This window comes from Orcinus orca, chromosome 19 (genome assembly GCF_937001465.1).
Source record: "Orcinus orca chromosome 19, mOrcOrc1.1, whole genome shotgun sequence".
In the NCBI taxonomy this organism is placed as follows: Eukaryota; Metazoa; Chordata; class Mammalia; order Artiodactyla; family Delphinidae; genus Orcinus; species Orcinus orca.
In genome coordinates, this window is record NC_064577.1 from 12,967,254 (window position 1) to 12,984,772 (window position 17,519).

At 50.2% G+C, this 17,519-nt stretch overlaps 1 protein-coding gene across 7 annotated transcripts in view; it reads right to left on the minus strand.

The window, feature by feature from the left end:
• PIK3R6 (phosphoinositide-3-kinase regulatory subunit 6) overlaps positions 1-17,519 on the minus strand; it is a 65,534-nt gene that overhangs the window by 38,113 nt on the left and 9,902 nt on the right. For 4 of the 7 annotated variants that reach the window (XR_007473340.1, XM_033422867.2, XM_012532092.3 and 1 more), the window contains exons 3-8: positions 11,648-11,749; positions 2,583-2,666; positions 1,895-1,986; positions 1,157-1,225; positions 558-690; positions 343-412 (exon numbers count right to left, since the gene is read on the minus strand). Coding sequence is in view for 6 of the 7 variants with exons in the window: in XM_033422867.2 (XP_033278758.1) it covers positions 343-412; positions 558-690; positions 1,157-1,225; positions 1,895-1,986; positions 2,583-2,666; positions 11,648-11,749 (550 nt within the window). In the remaining variant the exon portion in view is untranslated. The other 3 variants (XM_012532096.3, XM_012532095.3, XM_012532097.3) reach the window with 3 other exon arrangements.

Below are 17,519 nucleotides of genomic sequence, written 5' to 3' on the forward strand. Positions count from 1 at the left end.
GACCCCAGATCTCATGGTGTGACTGTGGCCTGAATTACTGATATTCTAGAGGTGCCTCTGGCTGCTTGACGCAACACCATGGCCAAGGGCAGAATGGAGGTGGAACCATGGATCTGCAGAATGGCCCGGTGCTCGTGTCCACGTTCTGCATGTGAGCGGGCGAGCTCTGAATCCAGCCCAAGAAGAAAGTCCTAACTGCTTTCAGGGATCTCCAGGGAAGGACACGCCCTCTCCACCCTGAGGACGTCCCGCTGCTGCACAAACGCCATGGATGGGAGGGGATGCTCCCCACGCAGACTCCTCACTTGTCCTGCGGGCAGCACCCTCGCTGGGGCCACTCACCTCTCCCGGTAGGGGTACAGCTCACTCCTCAGGTTCTGCTCGGCAATGACCAGCCTCTGGTACAGCGTCCCTGCGGGGCAGACCACTTCAGCCAACCAGCGTCTGAGTCTCTGACCCCCATTTCCCTACTTTCCCAGAAGGTGCTGGGGCTTTTGAGCTCCCTGGAATCCTGGAGAGGAAGGCAAGGCCTTGGGTAGAGCTGGACTGGCTCTTACCTGGGACGGCCGTCTCCGTTTTCAGCCTTATGGCGCAGTCCAGGGCGATGGTGCAGTAGGGGGCGGGCAGGGTCAGCAACCTCGTGCAGAAGGCATAGGTTCTCCGGTGGAGCTCCTCTGTGATGCCCGTGGCCTGGGTGAGACGGGGGAATCAGGGTGCCCGGAGCCCTAGGTCTCGCAGGGTCCTGGGTGGTGCGGGGTGATGGGGGGCGGGGAGAGCAGCCAGACCTGGGCTCACACTCTCTCCCAAATCTACACCTTCAGCCTCTTCTCCCAGCATCTTAAGACATCTCCCCTCCTACACCACGTTCAGGCCTCTCAAGATGGAAACTCATCCCCATCCTGTTTTGCCAGCACATCAACTCCCCTCGCAGCCCTTCTGCTCTGTCGGGGTCGCAAATTTACCGCCACTACCTCCCCAGTTTCATCTCTTCGTGTATCAGGGCGAGGGCAGGGCTATGGGGAGAAGCCAGTTAGGGGCAGGTGCTCCTCGAGCTCCTCTAGGCTCGCTCGCCAGGCAGAGACCGGTCGTCTCCTGAGTGTCCAGCCCCGTCACCCGTGGGTCACCCCGACCCCCTTCACCCTCAGTCCCCGCTCACCTTAGTGAGCACGTACATTAGCGTGTGCAGCAAGGGAATGATGACATGCCGGGCGTCCTCACTTTCTGCCTGGAAAACAGGAGATCACAGGACATGGATGGGGCGCACAGGTGCGGGGGGTCGCAGGGGTCTCGCCACATCCTAGCGGGAGATGTGGTGGAAGGCAGTGTCCCAGCAGGCCGAGGGGAGTGGAAAAGGGCCACAGCCTGCCCTGGTAGAAGAGCGGGGGTGGGGGGCACAGGTGCGGGAGCCCAGGTGTGAGGGCGTGTGGGAGGGGTGCAGGGAACTCCCTGAGGGAGGGGCGGCACTGACTCAGGGCAGGAGCTGGTAGCGAAGCGACAGGTGAGGCGCCAGCTTGGAGGCTCCCCTGAGTGCAGCGTTTCCCAAACGTAGAGCACTGGGTGGTGTGGAGGGTAATTACGAGGATAATTTTGAACATTTTTAGTAGTTAGGCATTTACGTTTCCAGGTACTTTCCATTTCTGTCCAGTGATACGGGTTTTCCATTTACGGTCGTGTTGTAGAGATCCTTTTTGAAAGACGTTAACTCAGGTCAAAGAGTGGGAGTCAACGTAAAGATAAAATTGCTTATAGCAAAGTACTGGAAAGGGAGAAATACGGTAGAAATCAAACGACCAGAGTGTGTGAGACGCGGGGTGGATGGGCCCGAGTCCCCGGCGGGAACGGCCCCTCTTCCTCTCGTCCCCGTCTGCCCCCTGCCCGAAGCCCGAGGACTCACCTTCTCCAGTTCTCTGAGCAGTATGCGGACCAGTGCCGGACTCTTACCAGGATCCCGCTCGACCTTCTTGTGCAGGGACCATCTCCACATGCCTGGGTCAGGAGAAAGGGGTGTCCAGCCCAGCCAGGGGGGAGGGGGGGCCTCTGAAAGGGGACCCCTCTGAGCAGGACCCTGAGCCCTGGAGTCCCAGGTCTGACCCCCGCCCCTACTGCCAGGTGCTGGGCTCCGCGCCCATGGGGGTGGGTTTCTCTGATCCGCAGGCCCCATGAGCGGTGAATCCAGGGCAGAAAGGAGGGAGGCGGGACGCTAGCGGGGACAGGTGTGCGCACGTGCCTTCTGGAGCAGCGATGTTTACAGCTCAGCACCCCGAGCCACGTTCCTGGGAGTCATGCGGGCCTGGAGTGCCAGGGGACTTTTATTTGCAAGGCAAGTTGGAGAAGGCGGTTAAGAAAGAGGGCGGCAGACCCCCGATGGGCTGTGCCACAGTCCCTGGAGGGTGAGCCGGGGGCAGAGAAGACCTTCTGGGTCCTTCGGGCTCCAAGGATTCCCAGGAGGACGGGGGCTTGGCGGGAAGCCCCTCATTCTGTGAGCTCCAGGCTGGGGCGCTTTCTTCCCGAGAACACGTGGGCGGAGTTGGCTGCGCTGGGGCGGGGCAAGCAGAGAGCGGACGATGCCTGCCGGCTCTTACCTTGGTTGCTCGGCAGGGCGGGGGCCTGGGCACTGAGCTCTCGGAGCACAGCGTGCACGCTCCGCTGGAGGTCCGGATCCACATCTGGGCGGCAGGGTGGGGAAGCTTTGAGGCCGGGAGCCCCTGGCCTTACCCTCGCTCCCACCTCCACTCTCCCTGAGAATGTCCTTAGCGTCTTCTCTGAGCCTCAAGAGGTGCCCGGAAGTAATCAACTTAGAGCTGGCAGCCTGCGTCCCGGCCAGGACTGCAATACAGCCTTTCAATCGGCATTTCTCTGTTCTTTGTAAAATCCACATTCCCCAGAGTGCGGTACGTATATTGCCAGTGACATGCGAGACAATTTTAGATGGTACCCAGATGATTCTAAAATTTGAGTAATTATGCACTTATTTTAATGTATAGAAAAAAATATATAACTGGTTCCTCAACTCGTATGAAGCTAAAATTTAAAGTCAATTTAAAGAAACATATCAGATAGACACCAGGAGGTGACAAGAACTCTCTCCCTGACAAAATTCACTCGGGATCCTCAGAGCCCTGTTCTCCACTAGGCCCTCAGCGTAGCCCCTGTCCTGTCTTTGGTCTCCAAGCCCAGTTTTAGCAAGGAGCCTGCTGTCGGTCGATAGAAGTCCCTCTCCCTGATATCTGACCAAGCTCTCTATTCCCCACCTTTGATGTGTAAGTTCTTGACCTGTGTCCGGCAAGAATCCTGTTAGGTCACTTTAGGAAGAATCTCCCACCCCTGAGGTCCCCTCTTAGGAATTTTCCATCTACTGACCCCTCCCTCTGTTGGTTGGCTGTAAATCCCCAGCTGTCTTTGCCTTATTCAGAGCAGAGGCCCATCTCTCTCCTCTATTGCAATAATCTTGAATAAAGTCTTCTTTAGGGTTTAACAAGTGTCAAAATAATTATTGTCTTTAACAGCAGAGCATTGACACTGCAGAGCTGTGGAGGTGGGTACACGAATCAGTAACTGACACTTGGAAAGCACGGCAGCCGTGAGAATGCACCTCACTGATCTCCCGCTACAACGAGTGTAAGAGCTTTGTGCTGTTGGGCTGTGAAATCCATCACCTCCTGCCGAGGCCACACTTCCCAGCCAATAGGGGCAGCAGCAGGAATTCTAAAGCCAGCTCGGGAAGCTTTGTAGGCGGCTGACTCTGCGGCTCAGGGATTCCCCAACCCAAGATCCGTCCGTCAGTCTAGCACATTTCCACCCAACCCTTCCTCCCTTCCTCCTTCTCTCAGAGTTGGATTTTCATCACAGTCTGGACGCTCGCTCTCCCAGCTCTCACCAGCTCCCTCCGTCTCCATTTTCTGTCCCACAGGCGTTTCCCCACATGAAGCCTTGCATGTCTAATCTTGTCTAGCTATCTGCTTCTTAGAGGATCTGGACCAACACAGGAAGTACGGGAGACACTCCCTGTACCATCAATTCCCCTTTATGATCAGCTCCAACCAAGAGGCTGTTTTTACAGGCGAGGGTGCAGTCTCTTGTTGTCAGACAGTACAAACCACATGCCTCAGAGGTTCCCCTTTTGCCTTGGCGGTCAGGAAAGTTACAGCCAAACTGGGGCCCCGTCTCAAAAATCAGCTCATCTCAAGTGACAGAGACCTCTCTCCTTTGCTCCTTTTCAGATGTGCTTGCTTCATGTTCTACTCAACATACATCTTAATTGCCTCAGATTCCTTTGGAAATAGGTAGGGTAGAGAGGACAAATCTAAAAACCCAGCAGGTTGCAGCCCAGGAGTTAGAATTGGTTTAGGTCAAGGCACCCCATGCCCTGGTGCTCATGGACTGGCCCTTCCGTGGCTCTGGCGTGGGCCCTTGTACGTCTGCTGGGGCCACCCAGCATCTCTGAAACCCTCACTTTCCTCCTGCCTCTCACTTGTTCCCCTGCCCAGACCAGGTCCAGGTCTGAATCTGAGTCTCCTTCAGGCTCAGAGCGGGCAGGAAGTGGGCAGGTGTTACAGTGCACGTTTGCCCACCCGGCCACTCTGTTGGGCAGTGCAGCATCTCCCAAAACTAGCAAGGAAATGATTTAGCCTGGCAAGAAGTCTTGTCACAAGCCATCCTTCCATCTACCGAGCTCCACCTGGCATGAAGATAAATGAGTTAACGCAGGGTGGGTTATTAAAAAATAATGCTATGTCCTATTTCTTCTTTCCTTCTTTCTTCCTTCTCCCCTCCCTTCTTCTGCCCACCTTCCCGCCATGGACTACACAAAAGACTTAAAACTGTGATAACTGTGATTTCCTCCCTGCCCCCTCATTAGAAGGGCAGCCAAACCTTTGTCTTCTGAGCCCTAGGTTCTCCTGCTTTGCAGAGGGAGTTAAGTTTTTATGTTTCAGAGAAAAATGGAGAAGTTAGACTCTGCCAGTAGCCCCGGGAGACAACCCCAAATAAACTTTGTTTTCAAAAGTCTGGGCAGCTGGAACAAACTCTCAGGCTTTGGTCCACATCTGGCTTGCAGACGTGTCTTGTTTGGGCTTGTAGAGCGTTTTGGAAAAAATTAAAAATATGAACTAGTTGCCAACATTCACAAATCAGTGAGATTTTGCATCAAAGTTCAGATTTCTGGCATCTCCTGAATGTCTGTCGACACTGGGCGTGCGTTCTTCTTACATGTGACAGTGACAGGGGCTGGGGAGCAGCTGCCCCTTGAGACAGGGCACAGCTCCCCTAGGGCTTCAGAGTGGTCGCTCTCCTTGTTTCCCTCACTTACATCCTCTCCCCAGCCCCTTGACTTTGAGACCCCTGGCTGTCTGATTGAGACAATCAACCTGGATTGTCTCCAACGGATGGGGGTGAAGGCTGATGCTTTTAGTTAAAGAGGGGAGTGGCGATTCAAGGGCGGAAGCTTGGATTCCCAAGACTGTGAGGGTACGAGGGTTATGGGGACCCAGGAAGGAGGAAGACCAGAGTTGGCTGGGACATAGCTGAACGGTGGTGGCAAAGATCTCAGATGAGGGCAGCTAAGCGCTAAACTCTGTGTGCTTGAGTGCCACTGCTGTGGTCTCCTGGGCCACCTTTGCCAGAGCACAAGAATGTCCCCAGAGGAGCCCCCTGTCTCCTTATGGACCATGCAAGCTGTTCTGGGGGCTGTAGCCATAGTGGACTGAAGACCACTGACACTTCCCATCATGCAGACTTTGTAACCCCTGGCCTTCTCACAGGATCCCAAGGAGAGGAGGTGGGTACCGCAAGTGAATGACATTGGAATTTGTACGGACCTTGGAAAACAAGAGCTTGAAGCTGGATTTGATTTAATTAAGCCAAAGAAATAATAGTTCTCGTGCCTCAAGTATCTCAGGGTCGTTTATACATGATATGCAATGTCTAACAGAATTCTTGGTCCAGAACACCCACTAAATAAATAACATTCATTATCTACCCCTCCATCCAGGAATATGATATAACTATCTGGTATCCAGATTACTATTAATACCTAACATTTAAATAGCACTTGAGGGCTTCCCCGGTGGCACAGTGGTTAAGAATCCGCCTGCCAACGCAGGGGACACAGGTTCGAGCCCTGGTCCAGGAAGATCCCACATGCTGCAAAGCAGCTAAGCCGGTGCGCCACAACTACTGAAGCCCGCGTGCCTAGAGCCCGTGCTGCGCGACAAGAGAAGCCACCACAATGAGAAGCCCACGCACTGCAACGAAGAGTAGTAGCCCCTGCTTGCCACAACTAGAGAAAGCCCACGCGCAGCAACAAAGACCCAACGCAGTCAAAAATAAATAAATACATTAAAAATAATAATAAAATAAATAGCACTTGAATGGTACACGTGTAGAGAGTCTTACGTAGGCATAGCAAGACAATGGTACGTGTTCATCAAACCAAGTTCATTTTTGTTGCAGGTAGATGAGAAGACTACATTTCCCAGACTCCCTTGCTGTTTCACAGGAGCCATGTGACTGAGTTCTGGCCAATGGCACGTGGTGGAGGTGGTATGTGCCACCTTCAGGCGTGGCCATAAAACCCTCCACCCTATCCTCCATGAGCTTGGAATATATATGTGGAAGATGATGGTGCCCTGAGAGGAAGGAAGCCTCTGTCCCTGAAAGACTGTAGCCCAGATTGAGTGGTGACATGAGTAAGAAGCAGTTGTTGTGTTGATCTACCGACACTGGGGTCATCTGTTACGGCAGCCACTGTTCTCTGACTCAGGGACACACAAACGGTGTGTGTTGTCTCACTGGATTCTGAGCAGAGCCCTGTGAGTTTGGCAGAACAATTACTGTTCTCCCTGTTTTGTGGAATCTAGATTGAAAGTCACCCCATCTCGCCTCTCCAACCACAGAAGGTCAGACCCAGAGGGATCTCGGAGGCTGGCTCTCTTCCCATTTCACAGAGGGGGAAATGAGGGTCAGAGGGGAGAGGGATTTCCGCAAGGTCACAGAGCTTTTTGTTGGAGCAGAGCTTTCTGTTTGCCAAAATGCACTTCCTCTAAAGCTGTCATCTTACTTGTGACCATTCACCTCTTTACTGGGGAAAGGGAAGAGGGGACACCCAGGTGAGACTGTGAGCGCGTGTCTACCTATGTGTGCCTGGGGCTTGAATGCAGAAAAAAACGCCCCTGATAAAGTTGCCTGAAAAAGGGTTCCCCGCTCTCCAACCAGGGTAGATGTTATTACAGCTAAAGAGACAATAGGGAGGAAGGAAGGGAGAACAAAGGCTGACAGGGTCCTGCTGTGGCAGGACACCCATAGTTCAGGGTTTGCTCCTCTACTTCCGGCCACTCAAAGCTGACCCAGGACTTGGCAATGTCAGCTCTCCATTGTCCTGCGATTCTAGACAGTCAAATCTCTCCCCAACCCCCTCTTAGATGTTTGCTTTTCCCCTACGTCCCACCCTTGGCTCATATTAGAATCACCTGGAAAGATTTAAAAAAATACCAATGCAGAGCCTACCCCAAACCAAATAAATCAGATATCTGAGGGTGGGGCCCAATCATCAATTTTTTAAAAATATCTCCCCAGGAGAATCTAATGTACAGGATTGCAGAACTAATCTAATTCAGTGAGAATTATTGCCTTCAGCGATAAGTTTGGAGGTATGAGTAACTGATCTGTTAGAGAAGCCCTGAAGTGACAAGATGCTCAGTTCACAGAGGACAATCGTCCCTGAATTAAGTCACAGGGTCAGGATGGCCCCTCCCTGGCCATAGTCCTGGCTCTCACGGTGGTGGGAGGAGATTTAAAAGAATACAATTAGGGGCTTCCCTGGTGGCATAGTGGTTGAGAATCCACCTGCCAACACAGGGGACACAGGTTCGATCCCTAGTCTGGGAAGATCCCACATGCCGTGGAGCAGCTAAGCCCGTGCGCCACAACTACTGAGCCTGTGCTCTAGAGCCCGTGAGCCACAACTACTGAAGCCTGCGCACCTAGAGTCCATGCTCCGCAACAAGAGAAGCCACCGCGATGAGAAGCCCATGCACTGCAACGAAGAGTAGCCCCCGCTCACCGCAACTACAGAAAGCCCAAGCGCAGCAACGAAGACCCAACGCAGCCAAAAATAAATAAATTTATTTAAAATAATACAATTGGAGAAAGTTTATTATTATTACTATTATTTTTGTTGTTGTCCATTAGCTTGTTTGCAAAAGATATAACCTTTGTTTAGAAATGTAACCCTTATAGACACCAGTGCTCTGACACTCTTTGGGTCCAGCCATGACGGGAATAAAATCTCCTAAGATTTTTTTCAAGCAGACCAGTCTTTGTCTTCTTGAAGTTGTCCCATACCCTCTTGTGATGGTTAATTTTACGTGTCAACTTGACTGGGCAACAGGGCACCCAGATATTTGGTCAGATGTTATTTTGGTTGCGTCTGTGATGGTGTTTTAGATGAGTTTAATATTTAAATCGATAGATCAAGTAAAGCAGATTGCCCTCCCTAATGTGGGTGGGCCCCATCTAATCAGTGGTGGCCTGAATAGAGCAAAAGGCTGACCCTCCCCCAAGGAAGAGGGAATTCCTCCTGCCTGCCTGCCTTCCAGCTGGAACACTGGTTTTCCCCTGCCTCTGGACTTGAACTGAAACACTGGCTCTTCCTGAGTCTCGAGCCTGCTGGCTTCTGGAATGGAATTTACACCATGGGCTGTCCTGACTGCAGGTCTTGGTACTTGTCAGCCTCCATAATCGTGTAAGCCAACTCCTTATAATAAACCTCATTCTCTATACGTATATACATCCTACTGGTTCTGTTCCTCTGGAGAACCCCGACAAACATGCCCAGAGAGGACCCTGGCATCAGTATGGGGAAAGCTGGTGGAATAATCAAACTTAAAATTCCCTCAGCCTGCTCCAGCCGCTGCACATAGCCACCCAGATGAGAGGGTTACAGGGGACACAAAATTACTACGGAAGAGTTGAATTCATAATTCCCAAGGGATGTTTCCCTCAAACTAGGATGTTGTGGAGAATTGTCCTTTTCCACTCTCTGGGTATCAGCCATCAGAATCAGAACCCCCTCCCTGGAATGGAAATGGAAACACACCAATGAACTCTTTCTGGTCCCTTCCCTTTAAAATCACAATAAAATCACTAACCTAGGGGTCCCACTACCTCATGCCGGGTGAGCCATAATACAATTGAGAAGAATATGGTTTGTTTGTGTGTGTTCCAATTCAGCCTTGGACTACCCGAGGCAGCTTAGCTCTGTACCGGTGAATGTCATGTGGTACATGTTGTGTTTACTAGTTTCCGTTTTGGAGGATGACCTTTTCCTGACCTTGACCTTTGAGCTGGGCTCCATTTTCCTCGAGCCCATGGGGCCCCAACACGCTGACCACCTGGACCTTGCCGACTACCCTTCCTACCAGGGGCGAGGACTTGTCTGGGAATCCCCTGGTGAACAGACAGCACTGTCTGAGCATCTCAGCTGCTCACTGAAATCATGTGCTCAGCACCCAGATGCACCGTTGGCTGGAGTGAGTGACACGCTCATGTGCTCCTCTTTCTTCCATCCCGTGCCTGACTCCCACCTTCCCCCCATGTGGTACAAAGGCTCAGATGTTTCTAAAAAGGTTTGCAATCTTGCCCCTGTTTGCAGGAGTGGCAAAATAACAATACCTTTGGTGACCTTGAAACATTGCTCTTTGCAGCCCTCCAAATAAACGTCTTACTTTTCAGGGGCCCCTCTTCTTGACTCTAGGAAGAGAGGTCTCTAAGGGCTGTAGGAAGGTGGGAAAAGTTAAAAACAACTATAATTTGGAAAGCCAGCCAGGACAACTGCAGTCCCTGGTCCTGATGGAAAAACTCCCTTTGGGAGTTTTCAGGGCCAGCATCCTAATTTGGGGATGCTTCTCTCACCCACTGGATTTTGGGTCAGGGGGTCATTTGGATGTTGGTGGTCTTTCTTGCCCTGTAGCCTTCCCTGCTCACTATAATCCTGGTGGCACTGTGACCCAGGTGCCCTGCTTTGACCTGGCCTTGGAGTGGCATGGGACCAAGCTGGCCAACGGACTCTCTCTCCCTCTGGGTGACCTTTGTGTGGGTGACAGCCCGGAGTGGAGAGAGCCTCCCTCTTCCTGTCCTGGCGGCAGATCCACCCTGTTCCCTGCCCTTTCTGGTGCCGGATGCTTCAGCTGTTCCTTCAATGCTCAGCCACTTTTCATCTTTGAATATTAAATGAACCATATGGGCTTCTATTGCTTGTATCCAAAGAAGCTTTATGGGTATACCTCCCTTCCTAAAACATGATACCGATGTGTCTTAATTGTTGTAATTAAAGTGAGTGCAAAGTAAGTTGGTTTTGAAATGTTCAGTAGGAGATTTTCACAGTGCTGTCCCCACCCTTATCCTCCCAGCCCAAACCCCAGCTGGTTAAAGGTGACCAGGAACCTTGTGACACCAAGATTCACTGGTTGAAGCTTCTTCTGATTGCGTGAGGCTCTCTGAGGGTGAGTGGGGTGTGGAAAGGATGCTGTTAGGAATGATAACAGGCTGGTGGCTGTGCCTGCCTCGGGGTGTCCCCTACCCTTCCCTGGGACAGGGATCTTCAACGGCATTGGAGTCTATGCCTGGTGGCCGGAGGAGTGGTTTCTGACTTGCCAGGTGAACATTCGTTGATACACATCTTGGGGGAAGGGTCATCTCTGTTTGTTGTCCCAGGACGGTGTAGGGAGAAAAGTCTAGGTTTTGGAGTCAGCCAGACGTGGGTTCCAATCCTGGATCTGCCACTTACTAGCTCCGTAGCTTTGAGCAAATTACCTAACCTCTCTGAGCCTGTTTCCCTTTTAGTAAAATGAGGACAATTGTACTGATATCCCTACCTCGCAGAATCCTTCTGATGTTTTGCATGAGGCAGCCCGTAGAGAAGTCATTCACAGCACAGATGCTGGAGCTAGATTGCTGGGTTCAAATCCTGATTTGACCATATAATATCTATGGGACCTTGGGACAATACCTGTCTTCTCTCACTTTCCCATATTCTTTTTTTTTTTTTTTTTTGCGGTATGCGGGCCTCTCACTGTTGTGGCCTCTCCCGCTGCGGAGCACGGGCTCCGGACGCGCAGGCTCAGTGGCCATGGCTCACGGGCCCAGCTGCTACGCGGCATGTGGGATCTTCCCGGACCGGGGCACGAACCCGTGTCCCCTGCATCGGCAGGCGGACTCTCAACCACTGCGCCACCAGAGAAGCCCCTCCCATATTCTGTAAAATGGAAGTAATAATAATATCTATCTTATGGGGTCTTTATGAAGACTAAACAAATTAACATTTGTCAGGTGCTTTTCCCACTACTTGATATATTGTGAGTGCCATAGAGATTTCTGTTAAATAAATGCAAGTGTTTGGCAATATATGTTGCTATTATTGTCATTACTCCCAATGTCCAGCTCAGTGATCTGCCGGCAGCTGGGGCTCGTACAAGCGTGTAGATGTCCATCTCTCAAGATGGTCTCGCGTTCGGGGAGCTGAGTGCGGGTCTCTCAGCCCCGCTGGGTAGAGGTGGTCCTGCCAGCCCTGGGGGCAACCTCACCTGCCAGATGGGCCTTCCCCACTCTGCAAACAGGCACACCAGACCCCTCTCTCCCGGACCATACTGACCTGAGCTCTCCATGGGGGCCTGGGGTAAGTGTGAGGAGGGTGTGACTGTCTCAGGCAGCAGAATGGAAAGTAAGGTGCTTGTTTTCCTGCAAAGAGCTGGTTCTGCAAAAGAAGAGACAGTTAGTGGTGGGTGGGACGTGTACAAAGTATATTTGTGGAATGGAGAGGCTCCCGGGGGAACGAGGCTTCTCTCAAACTGGAGGGGAGGGAGTCTAGATTTATTTAAGAAGTGCTACGGTGCTTGCTATGTGCCAGACACTCTTCTAAACACTTAAAAACTATCAACTCTTTAATATTAACCTTATGAGGTAGGCACTATTTTCTCCCCATTCCACAGATGGGGAAATTGAAACACAGAGACAAATAACGATTCAAGGTCAAATAGCTAGTAAGTAAAGGAATGAGCCCTTGAACTCAGACCATCTGGCTCTAGAGCTCATGCCCTCAATCATGACCACAGGCTGCCCCACTGTGACCCCAGAGGGAGGGACACCCAAAGTCTGCTTCCCAGGGCAACACACTCCACAACTGAAAAGCAGAGGAACTCTGAAAGAATCCAAGAGCTTGTTCTTTGAAGAAAAAAAAGATACACACATACACACACACACCTGGGAAAGCTAATTGAGAAAGAGAAAACAAAGAGACAATATTAGGAATGATAAACATCCCATATGACATTTATCTGTATAAAGAAAGTCTGAACCCTCTGTATCATACACAGTTTTCTAGGGAAATAAAAATGACTCAAAAGGCTCTAGAAGAGTTAGAAAAACTGCTTATATTAGTAACCAGTGAGGAAACAGAGAAAGCCATCAGGTAACTGGCTCTTAAAAAGTGGTGTCTGGCTCAGATGGTTCCTTTGATAAGTTCTCTCAAACCTACAGAGTGAAGCAAGTTTTTATGTTACTTAGCACAGAGTTTACTGTCCCAAAGAATAGAGAAAAAAGAAAAGATTCTCTGAAAAAGCCAGCCTACCCTTGGTACCAAAAATCGAATGAGGATAGTTTAAAAAAATAGAGCAAGCACTTCACATCCACTGGGATAGCTACTAAAAAAAGAAATACAACAGAAGGGACTTCCCTGGTGGCGAAGTGATTAAGAATCTGCCTGCTAGGGACTTCCCTGGTGGTGCAGTGGCTAAGAATCCGCCTGCCAATGCAGGGCACACGGGTTCGAGCCCTGGTCCGCGGAGATCCCACATGCTGCGGAGCAACTAAGCCCGTGTGCCACAACTACTGAGCCCACGTGCCACAACTACTGAAGCCTGCACGCCTAGAGCCCGGCTCCACAACGAGAAGCCACGGCAATGAGAAGCCCGCACACCGCAACGAAGAGTAGCCCCCGCTCGCCGCAACTAGAGAAAGCCCGTGTGTAGCAACGAAGACCCAACGCAGCCATAAATAAATAAATTTATTACCAAAAACAAAGAAAGAAAATAGATCAGTGGTTGTAAGGGTTTGGGATAGGGAGAGGGGGTGACTACAGAGGGGCAACAGGGAACTTTTGGGGTGACGGATTTGCTCTGTACCCTGTGGTAAAATCGATATATGTGTTAAAACTCATTGAACTGCATAGCAGTAAGAGTCAATTTTACTGTATGTAAATATAGAAAATAAAAAGGTATTAAACAAAGAAAGAAACCCACATCTGAATTGGTAACTGGGATCCCGTGCTTGGGTGCTCAGTAGGCTTTGACCAAATTCTAGAATTTACCAAGAGAAAGGCATGTTTGTTCAATGGTGCTCTCACAGCTTTAAAACACCAGGTCATTGACACACAAGGCACAGCTACCTCTTGAGAAACATCCGAGGAACTGGAGTGGAAAATAATTGACGTATTTTAATATACACCCTTTTCTTTTTTTTACCAGTTTAATTTTTTTAAGCTTGTGCATGTTTTATATACTCTAAATGCAAATGAGCCTCTATATCTAATTACCAATTTATAGGAAATACGGAGATTACCGGGATGCAAAATCCAGCACTTGAGAAACTACAGGACGAACATTCTGTTTTCTTTAACAAATAAATTGCAGGGAAGATGCGGTGAAGGTGAGGAGGGGAGACGTAAAGCCAAAGGAAGGTGGGGGCTACAGATTAACAGGGTTTAAGAGACATTATCAACCAAGTGACTCTTATTTCGATCCTAATTCAAACTATTACAAGAAACTATGGGGTTAGGGGCTTTCCTGGTGGCGCAGTGGTTGGGAGTCCGTCTGCCGATGCAGGGGACGCCGGTTCGTGCCCCGGTCCGGGAAGATCCCACATGCCGCGGAGCGGCTGGGCCCGTGAGCCATGGCCGCTGAGCCTGCGCGTCCGGAGCCTGTGCTCCGCAACGGGAGATGCCGCGACAGTGAGAGGCCCGCGTACCGCAAAAAAACCCCAAAAAACTATGACATTCGAGGCAACTGGGAATTTGAACACCACAGAAATTTGGGTGGAGGGAGATAATAGTTTTGTAGTTCTGTTTGAAAAAAAATAACAGCTGTTGTCTTTTCTTAAATTAAACATTCAATGTTGAGGTAACTGTAGATTTACACGCAGTTGTAAGAAATAACACAGAGAGATCTCATGTGTGCTTTACCAGTTTCCCACTGTGGTAACACCTTGTGAAACTGCAGTGCAAGTATCATTACCAGGATATTGACACTGATACCTTTTTATTCAGATTTCCCTGGTGTGTATGTGTGTGAGTCCTTTATCTTTTAATGATACACACTAAACTATAAAAAAAAAAGTGGTATCCCTTACCCATAGGCACTGGTTTTCATTTTTAATACATTTCTACATCTGATGTCTTAATATGAAATAGGTTTGACTTTATTTTTATTATGTGGCAGAGGGCACACAAAAGAGAGAGATGACAGGTATGTAAGTTGGGAAGCATAATAAAATAGACATCTGTGAGCTCATCACTCAAGCACATGGCCATTGAATTACACTGTGCGTGTAACTTATAATCTCAGGGAAAAAACAATAAAACTATTAAAATAATTGCTCTTCTCTTCCTCCCTGGGTCTCTGGGACTGCTGTACTGTAAGGTTGACCGTGCTGAGCTGTGGGCGTAACTTCTGGAGTCTGAGGAATCCGGCTCAAGTCCCAGCACCCCCATCCCCAGGGGGCCCACTGGGGGCCTCTCTGAGCTGCAGTCTCCTCCTCTCTTTGTGAGATGGACACCCAGAAGAACCAGCTAGAATGTCAGACTATTTCATGATGACATTTTGATCACGGGCTAGGCATGCAGGTCGGGGAACTAAAACTCCACTCAAGAGAGGAAGGTGTCAGGCATTCATGCTGTTAGTTCTCTCTAAAAATGTGCAGTGGCATGTTTTGGTGGGCAAGACTTGACACTGAAATCTAAATGAACTATGAAACTTCAAACATGAAAGTTCGACTGTGAGTGGAAGACCTTGTGGGTGTTCCCAGTCTACACGGAGGAGCTGGAAAATGGCAACACAGTCAGAGCCACCGCCCAAGGTGGACAGGCAGTGGGAACAGGGCAGATCCCCAAATCCAGGGGTGGAGGGAGACAAAGAGAAGCTTCCCAAGTGGGAGCCCAGAAGTTGTGTTCTCAAGTCCCCCTCTATCGGTTATGTGGTTGTGAAGAAGGATGGTAATAACCTCTGCTCCAACCCCACCGCCCCACCAGGTCCAAGCCACCATCATTTCTTGTGCAAATTACGGCAGTGCCCCCAGTGGGTCTCCCAGCTTCCACTCTTCCCCCTACAGCCTAGCCCCTGACTGAAGCCCTCCAATGACTTCCCTTAGACCTTATCATAAAGTCCACCCTCCTCACCCTGCCTAAATCTTGCCCGATCTGGCCTCAGTGCTTCTCTCCAGCTGCATCTCATCCCGCTCTCCCTCTGGCTCACCAGGATCTCACCTCATGGCTCTTTGTGCTCCTCTAACTTGCCAAGCTCAGTCCTACCTCAGGGCCTTTGCACACCTCTGCCCGGAACACCTTTCTCCCAAACCTTCCTCACAGCCGGCTCCTTCTCAACACTCAGGTCTCATTTGAAATGTCACCTCCGTAGAGAGGCCTTCCCTTGAGCAGTCTTTCTAAACTAGCTTTCCCAGTCATGCTCTAGCATACTCTTTTATTTTATTCATAGCTTTCATCAGGATCAGAATTTTCCCATGTAATGATCAGTTTTCTGGGCTCTTCATTAGAATGTGAGCTCCACAAACAGTGGGTTCCAGTGTCTCTTATTCACCGCAGCACGCCCAGTGCCTAAGGCAGTTATCGGCACCCAGGAGACAGTGAATAAATATTTTGGAGAAATAGTTGAAGTCACATGTCCAGTGAATGATGAACCAGGGCTAGAGCTCAGATCTCAGCCTGGGGTGCCCAGTCATGGCCCCCTCCCTTCCCTTCGTACCCGTTCTTCCCCTGCTCCAAACCTCACAGAGCACCCTCTGCCCGAGGAAAATAAAATACACACACAGTTAAACTTTTGTCGGGGAGGAATCAGCTAATAATGACCATTGAGCAGACTTAAAGGAAAAGAAACCACAAAGATATAGATTAAAAGAGAAGCGTAGGTCGGGTCGGGGGAGGGATAAATTAGGAGGCTTGGGATTAACATATACACACTAGGGCTTATGTATAAAATAGATAACCAACAAGGACCTACTGCATAGCACAGGGAACTATACTCAATATTACATAATAACCTATAAGGGAAAAGAATCTGAAAAAGAATATATGTAGCTGAATTGCTGTGTTGTACACCTGAAACTTACACGACATTGTAAACCAAGTACACTTCAATAAAAAAAAAGAGAAGTAGGGACTTCCCTGGTGGTCCAGTGGTCAAGACTCTGCACTCCCAATGCAGGCGGCCCGGGTTCGGTCTGGGATGATGTTTAATGGAAAGCAAAATTCTAAGAAGTTTGAACAATCGCTGTCAGAAAGCCTCCTTCATTCTTCTATTCATTCATTCGCTCACTTATTCACTCATCAACCATGTATTCGGTGCCCGTATGCATTTGTGCAGGTCCTGGGTATATGCTGTGTCACCCCCTTGTTCCTCTGCAGGGGACCTCTGTAATCTATTTCCTGTCCTTTGGGGCTGCTAACCACACCAGTATGGGGCAGAGCCCTCAGGGGTCAAGCCTGCACCAGACGGGAAATGGAAACAGGCAGAACCCACGTCATTCTGCCAAAACGCAGCAACATCTCAGTTGTCTCACTTCAGGATGATGTGAATTTCTCAGGAAATAAACCTTGCCCTTTTAAGCACCCAAACTTGCCTCTGAGGTTTCCTCGATGAATCTCATGGGAGTTGACTGCACGTACCTCACCGTAACACAGTGAAGATTTCAGGGGCTGCTGGTAGGTGAAGGAAGCCTCCATCCTACGCTGAAAGGCTCCTACTTTCTCAGGTATGAATCCCGTTTCAGCAGTGGGGACTGCACCTCGCACAAAGTGGGTGGACGGGGCTGCCGTCTGGCCCACCGCCTCACTGGCCCTCCCAGCCAGGAAGGGCGAGGCTCCGTAGTCCATCCAAAAGGGTGCTTGCTGTCATCTGTCTGTTCAGAGGGGACGCCTCTCTTAAACTGGAACAAAGGCTCCTCTGTGCGGGTGGCTGCCCTGTTGCTGTCTCTGCTCTTTCACCAGACTGCCAATTTGCTGAACGCTGGGGAGCCAGATAAACACATGGCATTGTCTTGTATGTAAAATAGGGAGACAAAGCCCGAGAAACTGGTCTATGAAAAAAGAGCATGGAACTCCCATGCTCTTGGAACATCTATCTGGGCTGCTCCGAGGCCCTCTGGCTCTCTTCCTAGCTCCTGGCAGTGTTTCGAGGGACTGAGATTGCTGAGTAAATCAAACAGCATCTATGGAACACTGTTCACGTGGCAGAAAGTGC